The sequence below is a fragment of the Siphateles boraxobius genome, unplaced genomic scaffold, assembly GCF_051911475.1.
Source record: "Siphateles boraxobius isolate OS27281-9 unplaced genomic scaffold, OSU_SipBor_1 41, whole genome shotgun sequence".
Classification (NCBI taxonomy): Eukaryota; Metazoa; Chordata; class Actinopteri; order Cypriniformes; family Leuciscidae; genus Siphateles; species Siphateles boraxobius.
The window spans coordinates 39,267,775-39,281,945 of record NW_027509042.1 but is presented as its reverse complement, the minus strand read 5'-3'; the positions used below and the strand labels follow the sequence as shown (position 1 = coordinate 39,281,945).

General features: G+C 36.7%; 1 protein-coding gene across 4 annotated transcripts in view; it reads right to left on the bottom strand.

Annotated features, from left to right (window-relative positions):
• Positions 1–8,889, bottom strand: part of myh11a (myosin, heavy chain 11a, smooth muscle) — a 35,207-nt gene extending 26,318 nt beyond the window's left edge. For 2 of the 4 annotated variants that reach the window (XM_077199569.1, XM_077199566.1), the window contains exons 1-3: positions 8,461–8,822; positions 3,791–4,153; positions 2,607–2,763 (exon numbers count right to left, since the gene is read on the bottom strand). In XM_077199569.1, the coding sequence (XP_077055684.1) occupies positions 2,607–2,763; positions 3,791–4,132 (499 nt within the window). In that variant the 5' untranslated portion in view covers positions 4,133–4,153; positions 8,461–8,822. Of the gene's footprint in view, positions 1–2,606; positions 2,764–3,790; positions 4,154–8,460 lie in introns of all 4 variants that reach the window. The other 2 variants (XM_077199565.1, XM_077199567.1) reach the window with 2 other exon arrangements.
• Between the last annotated feature and the right edge of the window lie 5,282 nt (positions 8,890–14,171).

The following is a 14,171-nucleotide window of genomic DNA, read 5'->3' as shown; positions in this document are numbered from 1 at the left end:
AGAATATACCATATCATTTTTGAACATCATGAAATACATATGGTCTGCTTTTAAGCCTAGAAAAAATAACTTTTTTCTTAAAGTCGGCATGAAATGGAAGTTGAGATAGTCTTTTTTTCCCTATTATTCAAATTAAATGGCTTCTTTTAAAAAAAGTAGGACAGGGCTTGATTTTGTCCATCAGGAATTGATTGGATCGTTGTGGTTTGATATTGGTCGATCTAATGTGAGTGACAGGTTGCCCCGCCCTCCCGCCAGTAAACACATCATCAGAGAAGAGCAGAGATGTCACTGAAAGTGGGAGGGGAAGTTATTTTGATTAAAGGTTGCGAGAGCACATAACTATGTGCATGGATAAATCATTTATAATAAATAATGCAATATTTCATAAAAAAAAAAAACAAGACTTGTCGATTTTGATTTCACGGTCACTTTAAGTCAAGTTCCTGCCATGTGAAATGGTGTATGATCAAATACCATTGTCATTACAACATTGAATAATGAACATAATCTAATCATCTTTGATGTTTTAGTGCAGCAATTTGATTTGCTGAGAAAGAAAAACTGACTCCAGTATTCTTTTGGGAGTTGCAACTCAATTCTTACTGAGTTCAGCAATGGGACAATCATTGATTCATGCTGCTAAAATTAGAACCTGAAAACCTTCTCAGATGATCTTGGCTCCATTTAAGGTTTTCTAATCCTAACCGTACACCACCGAATGAAATAAAATGCCGTCTATTATTAGATCATTTATCAAATTTGTATTTTGATCAAGTCAAACAAAATACGATCCTCTCTAACCAATTCTAAGCCAATGAATTTGTAGATTAAATTCAAACAGAGTTTGGTTCTTATCTATGATCCTGGAGACTGGACGGACGCCAAACCAGCAAATCAGCTGAATGTGAGCTCGCCTGTTCTGCTCATGTACTATAGAACCTTCTTCTGTTGTAAACACAATGCTATTGCTCACTTTGGATATGACTTAAGCTGGGCAGGTTTCCACATAAAACATGAAGTCTGTTCCCTTGTTTCTTCCTAATTAAGGCACGAATCGAGGCATTCGGGAGGCAGAAAACCAAATCTAAACACACCGATGGGGAAACTGCACCTCAGCCAGAATGTTTGACAAAAAGCAAGATGCACAGGTATTGTTTTATCCAAGCTAGTAGAAAGTTGTGCTTTCAAATCCAATAGATGTAATGCAATAAATATACCATACTTTAAAGCATTTCTATTATTTTCCATTCTATCCAATATGGGCTCCTAAAGTTTTGATTTACGACAAGGCTACACCATTTCACATTTGGTTGAGCATGGAAACCTTGCTGGACTTCAAAGGAAGATCAGTTTAAGCCCCTGAGCAGGAATGTGAACACTGGCACTCATGCTTGATCATGTTGGATTTTTACTCATGCCATCAAGTGTAACAGTTCAAGATATTGCCACTACAAGAAGCCCTCAAAACATGTTAGACCCATAAGACTTTCGTTCATCTTTGGAACACAAAGGAAGATCTTTTTGATAAAATCTGAGAGCTTTCTGTCCCTCGATTGACAGCTACACAACTACCAATTTGAAGCTCCAAAAAGAGATCGTAAATTTAATCCATATGAATTTAGCGGTCGAGTCCAAATTTTAGTATCTGTTAATGGATGGACAGAAATATCTCAGATTTCATCAAAAATATCTTCATTTGTGTTCTAAAGATGAACGAAAGTCTTACGGGTTTAGAACGTCATTAGGGTGAGTAATTAATGACAGAATTTAAATTTGCCCTCATGTGGTTTTTAGGTGCTATAACTGGACACATTTTGTGCTATGTGAACAATAAATTATCTCTCTTCATATAGCAGGAAATGAGTCTCACTGTGAACAACATTTAGGTATGATCTGCATGAATAAGGACATGTACATGGTTTAAGCATGTTTTTTCAGCACATGTCTAATGTAAGCATGAGTGGACTGAGCAGAATTACTCTTGAGGAACAGCTTGACAGCACACTTTCCTACTTCTGCTTTTTGAAAGCAATTTTTTTGCAAGTTTAACTGTTTCTTATGAGATAACAGTTTCTGAAATTTTCCATTGCAAACTTTGCACAAAGGTTTTGTTTTATCTTAAGCACTTATCTTTTCTCGATGAATTGATGCATCAACAACTTCATTAGCAACACCTTTGACCATGCTAAAAGCTGTGAGTCTGGGGTGTAAAATATCTTGTGGTTCTTCTTTTCATTTAACACCTAATTTCACTCACTAATATTGCTTCAAACTTCTGCGGGTAACAACAGCTGTTTTTTTAAAGTGTTTAAAATGGCATTAGATGTGTGACCTGCTGGCACATGTGTGCATGCACCCCTCACACCACTGACGGACCTGTTAACATGAGCTGTCACACTCCATTTCAACAAACATAAATGACATTCGTTGTTATAAAGTGATTCTAAACTGTTCTGTTGCCAATTATTGAAATAAAAATGCCTTTCGGATTCACTAGCGTTGGAAGTTTCCAAGACAACGGCTATTGTGAAATCCAAACATTCAAATCTAAAGAGAAGCAAGCTATGATTTAATATGCGAATGTCTAGCAGTGCGGGCCTTACCTTGCATCATGTTCCTATAGGCGTTGTCTGTGATGGAGTAGATATGGGGAGGGACCTCGTGGCGCTTTTTGCCTTTGTACATATCAATGATCTTCTCAGAGTAGATTGGCAGCATTTTATAGGGGTTCACCACCACACAAAACAGCCCAGAGTATGTCTGAAGAAAGATAACATCTCAATTTTCCACTGTATATGAAGTGTTATGAATCCATCAGGTAAACGACGACAAGGAAACATGGCAGCACAGTACTGAGTCATATAGAGTGTCTTAAAATATAAATATAAGGAAGTTCGGATTAAGACTGTATATTTTACTCATAATATTTGAAAGATTAGGCGATGCATATTCCATATGGAAGACTCCTTTTCCCAAGATTTCCTCAGAGCAAAATGTCAGTAACTAATGGTTTGTTACCAAAACAGAGTGCAAACATAGTTTGGAGGCCTGTGGAAGTTATATAACCTTTCACTCTTGAGGAATGTATACTTCCTCTTTCTTACACTTCAGTGCATTAGATACTGCAAATCATCAATGCCATTTTAAGCTAGATGGTTGTCAGTGCAAAAATTGTTTTGTATTGGTTCGGCCACAATAAAGTTATTTTTAAATGTTATGCATCGGCTGATAATAAAATGTTATGCAATGTAATGTAATAGTAATGTCAGCAGGGGGTCAATGACAGATGTGAGTGTCCAAGATAATTAATAAAAATATTAATATTAAATATACTCCTATAAATGTTGATTTCATTTGAGCTTGAAACATTTATAACATTTTCAACATTTTAATGACTCTGAAAATGTAATGTTGTGTAACATCAAGCAAAAAAATAAAATTTTTCTTGCACCTTGAATACACGAGAGTGTAAAGTGTGATATACACACACACACACACACTAATAAGGGTACTTAAGGGTTTCTTTTGAAGCATTTCATCCTTTCAATCAGGCTTTTATGATATCTTGTCAGTTGTATCACACACTTATCACATAAGAGGTGTATTGAAGTCACTGTATGTATGAATTGCATTTCAATGTATTTTTTTTTATAAATTACCAACAAAAAACATCCGGCCAGTCACTGACCCTAAGTCAACTTTATAAATTAGAGAGCATGTTAATTATAATTTACTAAGCAATTATTATAATTTTTAATATTATTTAAAAGCACTGAGGCATACTTACATAGATGAGCCCTGAGTAGTATCTCTCCCTCAGGTTGTGCAGAACAGATGCTTCATTCAGGCAGGTGAGCTCCGCCATATCCTCCACCTTGCTGAACTTGGGTGGGTTCATCTTCTGGATGTCATCCTTGTTGACTGTGATTTTCTTTCCGTTGTCCGCCAGCTCCACCAGGACCTCATCACCATGTTCCTCTTTGATGCAGGCCGACTCAAAACCATGTTTCTCAGAGGGGACCCACACCAGCTTTTTGGCTGTCCAATCTGCCTGTGCGACGGGGCTGTTAATGAAGTCTTTGTCGGTGAAAAGGAATTTCTCGTCCTCACTCAAGCCCTTTTTCGTCATTTTGGTGCTGGGTTAAGATAACTACAAATTTAAGAGGAAAAAACAGATTTTTAAACACAATTTTTTCTTTCTAAATGTAAACAATATTGGCAACAATATTGGATCTGTGCAATAGACTTTAATTAAATAAAAGTTGCAAAAGGCAGGGCTGTAACCACCACCACAGACATTGAGGTCCCCCCAACAATAGAGAATTATGACCAAATTGCCCATCCCCAATATCTGATATTTGAAAATATTTAAAAGTTAGGTTTTTTACATTTTATATTTTTGATGGGCAAATTGTCATCTCCATTATTTGATATTTTAGCGCTTGTCAAAATCAAATCGGTTGAGATGGCATATCAAATAAAAGAAATCAGGCTTTACTGTTCGCCGTAACCATACACAAATGCCAGTGTGACGCTTTGGTGAAAGAGTGCGAGGTAAGATGTGACCAACTAAACGAAAAACTTTTTGTTAAATCATACAGTAAGTCACCATTTTAAATAGAAAATATAGGCTGTCATTTAAGTGATTCATGTAACTCAAAACAGAATCTGATTAGAGAGTCATCTAATGTCATTAGACAGTGTAATGGCCAACTATCAGTGGAATATGTAACATCCAACAAACACTCTATGGACGATTTTTGGATGTGGTCGCAATTCACTATTGCCACAGTGTACCAAGTTGCCAATTTCACCAATCAAACAAACCCTCTTCCTAAACAAACATTACATAAGTCACAGGGGACACCACTATTTAGATGAAAGGATGAGAAAAATGCCTGGGAAATATCAAAATGTTGTCTGTATTGATCAAACAATCCCTCAGTCTGACCAAAAATGGTACAAACCATATCCTACTGGATAAAACGTATATGATTATGTGACAATCTCCACAGCAAATGCTGTTTTTCTTGTTTCTTTTGGTGTTCAGCTGTGGTCCCGTGCTGCGATGACCATATAAGGCTGCCTTCGAGTCAGTGGACGCTCTGTGGACCTAAACAGCAGAAGCAAGTGAACTCCCAAACAAAGCCCTTATAGGGAATAGTATGCCTCCAGTCGGACTCACAGTTTACTCCAAAATGATAACATTAGGCAGGGACAGTCAGGGGTCTAATTTTCCTGCCACTTTCCCCCACCCTTCTTTTCCTCTGGGTGGCTGATATAGGGAAGTTTACACAAGTATTTTCGAGTACAGTACAGTTGGCAAACAGCAGGTGCAGCTTTGGAGTTCATGCAAGCCCAGAGCTTTAAAAGCAATTTTGGGAAACAATATCCGAGCTACGCCTTAGATATGAACCGATTTCCTCCTCCATTTATAACCAATTGTTTGTACATTTACATTGTATGGTCTAATAGTCCAACAAAAACAGGAAAATATTGTTCCCACTTACTGACTTTCTAACAAAAAGTTAATTTAAAAATAAAATAAACTGCAGAATTAAATTCTAAATTTTAAAATTGTACAGCCAGCAGCAAATTTGCAAGAAATGTGCATAATATCTAAAACCGGTGTTGCACTTGCTCAATTAAAACATGGAGAATGACTGAAGTTTCTTCAGAGTCTGTGCTGTAGAAAAAAAGACCATACGACATAAACATGTTTAAAAGATACAACATTTAGAGTTTATGAAATGCGAATCTCTTAAATGCTTCTTTTTCTACCACCAGTTTTTCAGTCCACATTCTTTTGTCCGAATGATGACAAAAATCATCCATTGAAAAAACAACGGAGGGAAAAGGGTCATTTAAATGCTCCGTAATTGTTTGGGAGCGAGACAAACAAACAAAGTTTCTCTATGATAAGCTGATTTAATTAAAAGTGGGAATTTCCTGTGTCCTGTGCATAGATTCACAGCCCCCTTTTTTTGGGAAGCTCCTTCATTTCAGCACTTGAGACTCATCCGAGTTTTCAATGATGTTTTTTATGGATCAGGAGCTCCACTGCAAACATACTGCAAATCCTACCTAAATAAATTAAGGCTGTTTTATTTCAAAGAAATTTTAACATTTTCTTTTTTTACATGGCAGAAGTAAAAGGTAGCACAAATCAGGGTCCTTGGCCTGTGTTCAAATGGGCCTACAGCCCAGAAAATCATGTGACCATGTTGTGCGGATGGATTTTTGTGACCCCCGGTCCTGTGAAAAGTTTCCTCCTCTCTTCTCTACTCCTCCTCCTCTTTTTTTTCTTCTTTTTCTCATGAGCAGCTGTGTAATTTCAGTCTCTTTTATTAACATTTATATTGAGATGGATGTTCAGACCAGGTCAGCGGCACCAGCTTTAAAAGCTGTTGCAATGACAATATATACGGAATATAATGCTTCCTAGTTCAGGCACATTTAAACAACATGTTGCCATTAATGGCAACTTTTTTCTCTCCAAAACACACATTGATTGTTTGATAAGAGTGGATTAAACTGTTAAGACAGTAGTCCAGCTACTGGTTTGAAGAAATAAACAAGAGTTCAAGTAGGAGTCTGTCAGGTGATGCAAAAATGTGTTAAATCATTAGAGTGATAATCAGGTAAGCAGTCTAAAGATAGACTACAAATGTGCTAAAGTCAAAAACACAGCTAAACTGATTCACCATTAAAGGATAGCTGCAAGTAAACTGGTAAAAACTTGCTAGGTCTAACGATCTAACCAATATAATTGTTAAACTTCCTTTTTCTGCTAAGCCAGATTAAAACTCACTTCTGCTACATGCACAACCCCTTTTATCATTATTATAAAATATATTCCAAAAAAGCTGTCAGAAATGTATCTAATGGAATACAACGGTTTGATTTATAAAAGGCACACATAAGGGAACGTTTTCCCCATAAATGAAAACTCTGTTGTTATTTATTCACCTGCATGTAGTTCTAAACCTTTCTGACTTGTTTTTTTCTGTTGAATACAAAAAGTGAATTTCACTGCATATGTTGTATGGGTCACATGTATGATACATATGCTTTTTGGATCCCTTTACAGCTCAGTTACTTTAATGTTATTGAGAAAAGTGCAGAGATTATTCTTTTAAAATTCCATAAAAGAAAGAAAACTATCCACTCTAAAACATTTAAAACAAATGCTGGGTTGTTTCAACCTATGTTTGGGTCCATAATGGACAAACCCAACCACTGGTTTAAATTAAACAGTTTAAACCTAGGTTAATTTAAACCAACGGTTGGGTTTGTCCATATTTGACCCAAACATGGGTTGAAAAACAACCCAGCATTTTTTTGGAAAGACATGGCGGATGAGATTATCTTTTATTCTATATGGTAATAATGTTTAGGTGATAATCTCTTTAAATCTCTTTAAACCCTCATTACTCTTTCAGAATGCCTCTTAAGAATGTTTATGTTATCAAGACATTAATGGATAAATGATGACACAGTCAATGACTACTTCCCTTGCACTTTGTTACAAGATCACGATTCTTCTTCGTAGACTTCATCACACTATTGTCTATGGTTAGCTGCTATCAATGCATGCCATCACTTCAATGGGAAACGAGAGGACAGTCAGTTGACTCTGTCTGTTCACCACAACGTTCAGCCGAAAGCTGCATTTGACAACCATATTTGGAGAACAGGAAACTCTTTGGTTTGTCAAGCTCACTGCTTCTCTCATTCTACGCACTTTCTTTAACCATTTCCTATGACAGACTCAGCTGATGTCAAAATGATGCTTAAAAAAATGGATGGATAGTATGTTTTCACACTTCAGCTCACAAGATACTTTATGATGATGTTTTGAATAGAAAGTCAGAGATGCACGAGTTGTACGATAAAATACGATTCTGTCATCATTTACTCATCTTCATTCTGTTCCAGACCCACTAGAAGTTATTTCTTAAGTAGAGCACAGATGAAATTTGGCAGAAAGACGGTCACCATTCACTTTCATTGTATGGAAAACAAGATACAATGAAAGTGAATGGTGACTGAGGCTGCCAAGAACTAACATCCTGACATTCATGTATTTTTATGTTTCAACGAAAACAAATTAGTCATACAGTCAAGTTTGGAATAATATGAGGGTGAGTAAATGTTGACAAAATTTAAATTTTGAGTAAAATATCAGTTTAATGGTGGCATAAATTAACTGAATGAACAACTGTCAAACACATCTTTCAAAGTAGTTAAATGTTGATTCAGTGAAAGATTACTGTTTTTCTCACACAGCTCAGAACCCAAGCACATTTTTGGCACACTGTATCAACTTAACCTACTGGCATTAAGTCAGATGATTTACATAGCCTATCTGAAAGCCTCTGTAAGCAATAGCCTACACAACTAAATGAGTACAATGAAATATATAATACAGTATTAGTAATATCGCTGCATACTCACAAGGCTGATGAAGAAATGCCGCGATTTGGAAAGTTAGGGTTTGGAGAGTCCTGCGACAGTGAGGTACTCCAAAGACGAACAGTCCAAATTAGACAGAAAAGCATGAGAACATCATTTAAACGGAGATGCGGATGGAGTGGGCGGGGCCTCACAATCGATCCGCACTGTTATTGGTCAGTGCGTTTTGACATTTCAGGTGAACGATAGTCTTTTCGGTCGCATCCATTTAAATGTCCTTCAACACAATGTGAAACACCTAAATGTTAAAAAAGTCCCATTAGAGTAAGTGCTACGTTTTCAGGAGGCAGTAATGATGAAAAGAGAGAAATGAAAGTTAACAGGAATTCGTTAGTGCACACTCTGATGCTCCGCTCATATTTTTGCTAAAGCAGAAACGCCTTGATTTAATTCGCTGCAAATCACTTCCACACACATTTCAAATGAGCCTACTTAATATCCTTCTATTATGGTAATACATGCTATTTTTGGATTAAATAAAATGACTCTAAAAATATAATTGCACACATTTGACTTGCTAAGGCTGATTTCATGGCTTGCATTTAATTTTTTTACTTAATACACATGCTTAATATTTAATTAAATAGACCTTTTTGCATAGTATTACAAAAAGAAAGCTTGACTGAAAATGACACGCAATAAAAATTTGCTTACAAGTAAAATTTACCTTGATTTTTTTTTTCTTCAGTTTTCTTCACACATTGGGTCTCAGTTCATTTTAAGCTTAAATATTTAATTGATAGTTGTCAAGTACACTAACTTGAGGGGGAAAATGATAACGGACAAAGTTACTCCTGGCAACTGTTGAAGGAGTTGACATTTTTGAAAAAATGATTGAAATGATTTTCAAGCAATGTTGAAATTGATTAGAATTATCCCATTCTTTATTTATATAGTTTTAAAAAAAAATAGAAGCTAATTCATATTATATGATGGATTTTAATGCTAATTTAGTTGCAGTACTCAAACATTTTTTGCAGAATCAGTAGTATTCAAAAATTACAGATTTAAAATGATGGTTCACCCAAATTTAATACTGTCATTATTTTTGTATGCCAATCTTATTCCAAAACCATATGACTTTCTTGTATGAAACAGAAGATGTTTTGCAGTATGTTCAGACTGCTCTCTTCTTCCATTCAATGAAAGTGAATGGGGACCGGCAGGAGCAGTCAAGGAATACCTCAAATACAGAATAGAGGAAAGAAACAGAAGGAGTGAAACAAGAAAGCAGAGATTCCCCAGCTTAGACTACATGCTATACGCCACATCTGGACGAGGCGAATCCCTTGAGATCCTTTTTGGGACCCTTATCGCTACGCACATCACATTCCGTCCCCTCCATTCCCACAATGGGCTCCTTGCTATCTAATGGAACTTCCTATATAAGGACAACCTCCTATTGCGTCCAATAAATCACGTCTGTGATGTTTCAGGGAACAGGACCATGGCTGGTATGCTTCGAGGCCTTGCTGCAGTCCAAAAGAGAGATGGAGGAGAAAACAAAGCCTGTAGAGAAAGAAGCGCCTCTGTCACTGGTCAGCATCAAGCTTTCCTGGATGTGCGAAGGGAAGGAAGGGTAGTAGAGAGAGAGTTTTGGAGACAGATGCAGAAGGGGGGTGTAGTGAGAGTGAAAGTGAGAGAGGGAGATGTTGTGCCATATAAGGACAATGGGGTCTGCCTGGAATCTCGACTGTATTCTGTGTTTAGAAGGGAACACCGAAAGACTTGGATTGAGTGACTAAATATGGTGCAACAGCAGTGTCATTGTTAAGACAAATAAGCTTTCATTGGGATATCTTTTGACTGTTTACTCACCAACAGTAAACTTCGGGGGTAGCTGCAGACTCTCATTCCGGCAAAGACTAATACCAATTAAGGAATGTGAGGTATTGCACCTGTTCATGAAGTATCACACTGTAGAAACAGGAACATAGATGTGAGTTTAATTGTTTGTTACTTTGTACTGTGGAGAATCATGCAGTTCGTTTGTATAGTCAGAGACACTAAATAATGAACACAGTACATAGGCTATATAAAATACCGGTTGCAATTTTATTTCACAGTGCTGTTCCCCGTTTACATATTATGCACATATTATAGCTATTACAATAACTGGGTAATAGGTACTAACCCTGAACCTACCCCTAAACCTATACCTAACCGATGTAATTACTTTATATTAACCAGTACTTTAAAAGTACACTAGTGTACTGTAAAAATAAAAGTGCAACCCAAATATCTTGTTTGAGCGTGTGTTCATAAAACACATTATATGACATATTCACTAAAACTACTGTAAAAATCTGTTAATCGGTACGTTTTTTTTATATACAGTGAAAAACTGTAAATGGTTTAACATCATATTATATGTAATTACTGAAAAATACAATAACATTTCTGTTTTTTTTGCAAGTAAAAACTATATTATATTCAATGAAATATTATTCACAGTGAAAGTACTTGTGTGACATCACATATGTCCTTGTGTGACATCACATATGAATATATTTTATAAAAATAAGGATTTCATTTAAAGTGTGCATTATGAACTTTTTATTTATTAAAAAAAAATTATAGCATAATTTCTTCCTTCCATAGACAACAAAATCAGATATTTTGAGATATGTCCAAGCTGCTCTTTTCCATAGAGTGAAAGTAACTGGTGACCAGAGGCTTTCACGCTGCAAAAAATGACAAAATGGTTTGTGCGACTAATTATGCACTATATTCCAAACGTTATGAAGCCATACTGAAAATATTTTCATCAAGGCTTTCAAATATGCTCTTCTTTTTTTTTTTTTTTTACATTTGGTGATTATGAAGAAACAATGATTGTTCTTGAGTGCGCTGTATTTTATATTCTCTAGAGATTGGAAAACTGCAGAAGGGAAGATTATCAGTGAATAACAATGCTCACAAAGATCTTGTGCCTTTGACATAAAAATATCAAAGACATGAAATACAGTGCTCAAGTCTTATGGAGAACTTGTAAGGTCTATTTTTTCATTGTACTGTATTGTACTGTTGGGAGTGCAGCAACAATATTTTGCTAAACTTCCCTTTCAAAAAGAAAATCATAACTCATGAGGGTATGGTAAATGCGTACCGAATTTATAGTTTTGCCTAACAATTCCTTATTTTCAATAAATGAAAACCAATAAAATGTAGGAAAGAAATTACAATATGCAGACTTATACCTGCTTTGGCTTCAAAGCCTATGCTGAAGTCCTATTTAACTGTACTCTTAGTGGAAGAACACTATATCAGGAATTAGTCCTGACAGTGTGTCTAAAGGAGAGGAGGGAACGGGAAATATGTGCTAGATTAAAGCTAAGTGAGGCACATGCTGTTCGTCTCCTGAGACTCATCCAAAAACTCACTTGGAGTGAAGCCGTTCCCAGTAACTGGACTATTAAGATTTGCCTACATTAGTAAAATAGAATGTCAACACCCTAGACAAAATCTTACAAGGTGTGTACCCATAGACACTAATTCAGGAAATAACATGTATAGGGAATTAAAACGTTAAACCCAATTACCAGTAAACCCAACTTCTTTTAAATAAAGAAGAACAAATACAGGTCCTTCTCCAAAAATTTGCATATTGTGATAAAGTTAATTATTTTCCATAATGTAATGATAAAAATTAAACTTTAATATATTTTAGATTCATTGCACACCAACTGAAATATTTCACGTCTTTTATTGTTTTAATACTGATGATTTTGGTATACATGAATCCCAAAATCTCAAAAAATTTGCATATTTCATTCGACCAATAAAATAAGTGTTTTTAATACAAAAAAAGTCAACCTTCAAATAATTATGTTCAGTTATGCACTCAATACTTGGTCGGGAATCCTTTTGCAGAAATGACTGCTTCAATGCGGCATGGCATGGAGGCAATCAGCCTGCGGCACTGCTGAGGTGTTATGGATGCTTCGATAGCGGCCTTAAGCTCATCCAGAGTGTTGGGTCTTGCGTCTCTCAACTTTCTCTTCACAATATCCCACAGATTCTCTATGGGGTTCAGGTCAGGAGAGTTGGCAGGCCAATTGAGCACAGTAATACCATGGTCAGTAAACCATTTACCAGTGGTTTTGGCACTGTGAGCAGGTGCCAGGTCGTGCTGAAAAATGAAATCTTCATCTCCATAAAGCTTTTCAGCAGATGGAAGCATGAAGTGCTCCAAAATCTCCTGATAGCTAGCTGCATTGACCCTGCCCTTGATAAAACACAGTGGACCAACACCAGCAGCTGACATGGCACCCCAGACCATCACTGACTGTGGGTACTTGACACTGGACTTCAGAAATTTTGGCATTTCCTTCTCCCCAGTCTTCCTCCAGACTCTGGCACCTTGATTTCCGAATGACATGCAAAATTTGCTTCCATCCGAAAAAAGTACTTTGGACCACTGAGCAACAGTCCAGTGCTGCTTCTCTGTAGCCCAGGTCAGGCGCTTCTGCCGCTGTTTCTGGTTCAAAAGTGTCTTGACCTGGGGAATGCGGCACCTGTAGCCCATTTCCTGCACACGCCTGTGCACGGTGGCTCTGGATGTTTCTACTCCAGACTCAGTCCACTGCTTCCGCAGGTCCCCCAAGGTCTGGAATCGGTCCTTCTCCACAATCTTCCTCAGGGTCCGGTCACCTCTTCTCGTTGTGCAACGTTTTTTGCCACACTTTTTCCTTCCCACAGACTTCCCACTGAGGTGCCTTGATACAGCACTCTAGGAACAGCCTATTTGTTCAGAAATTTCTTTCTGTGTCTTACCCTCTTGCTTGAGGGTGTCAATGATGGCCTTCTGGACAGCAGTCAGGTCGCCAGTCTTACACATGACTGCGGTTTTGAGTAATGAAACAGGCTGGGAGTTTTTAAAAGCCTCAGGAATCTTTTACAGGTGTTTAGAGTTAATTAGTTGATTCAGATGATTAGGTTAATAGCTCGTTTAGAGACCCTTTTCATGATATGCTAATTTTTTGAGATAGGAATTTTGGGTTTTCATGAGCTGTATGCCAAAATCATCAGTATTAAAACAATAAAAGACCTGAAATATTTCAGTTGGTGTGCAATGAATCTAAAATATATGAAAGTTTAATTTTTATCATTACATTATGGAAAATAATGAACTTTATCACAATATGCTAATTTTTTGAGAAGGACCTGTATATGTTATCTACAACCTCTATATATGCATGTTCAGTTCCCAAAGAAATCCTGAGTATGTAGATAAACACCATTTCTGAGTCATGATATGTTTGGATATATTTGTCCGTTGGAATGCAGTTAGCAGCGGGAGAGCAAGCAAATATTTGGCTGCTCGCATTTATTCAAAATTATTTCACATGATCTATCTGTTGATGATAACCTTTTACTGAAAGAAAATGCACCCGGACAATGCACTGGGGAAATTTCATCAAGCTTCCAACGAACCGCTTTATTGCCCCTTATATGTGATAATAATCAGTGCAAAAAGCTATCAAGTGAAGTATTGAGTGAGTATGAAGTGACTTACCTTTTAAGGAATAAGTGGAAACTTGAAGAACTTGGCAACAGATGATGTTTACAATGTTTGTGAGCCGTGCTGTTTTGAGGTGAAAGAAAACCATACTATAGTACAACACAACTGAGATTCTTAAGGAGTTTCTCACTAGAAGCACTTAAAGAAATTAAAGAATGACCACAAATGA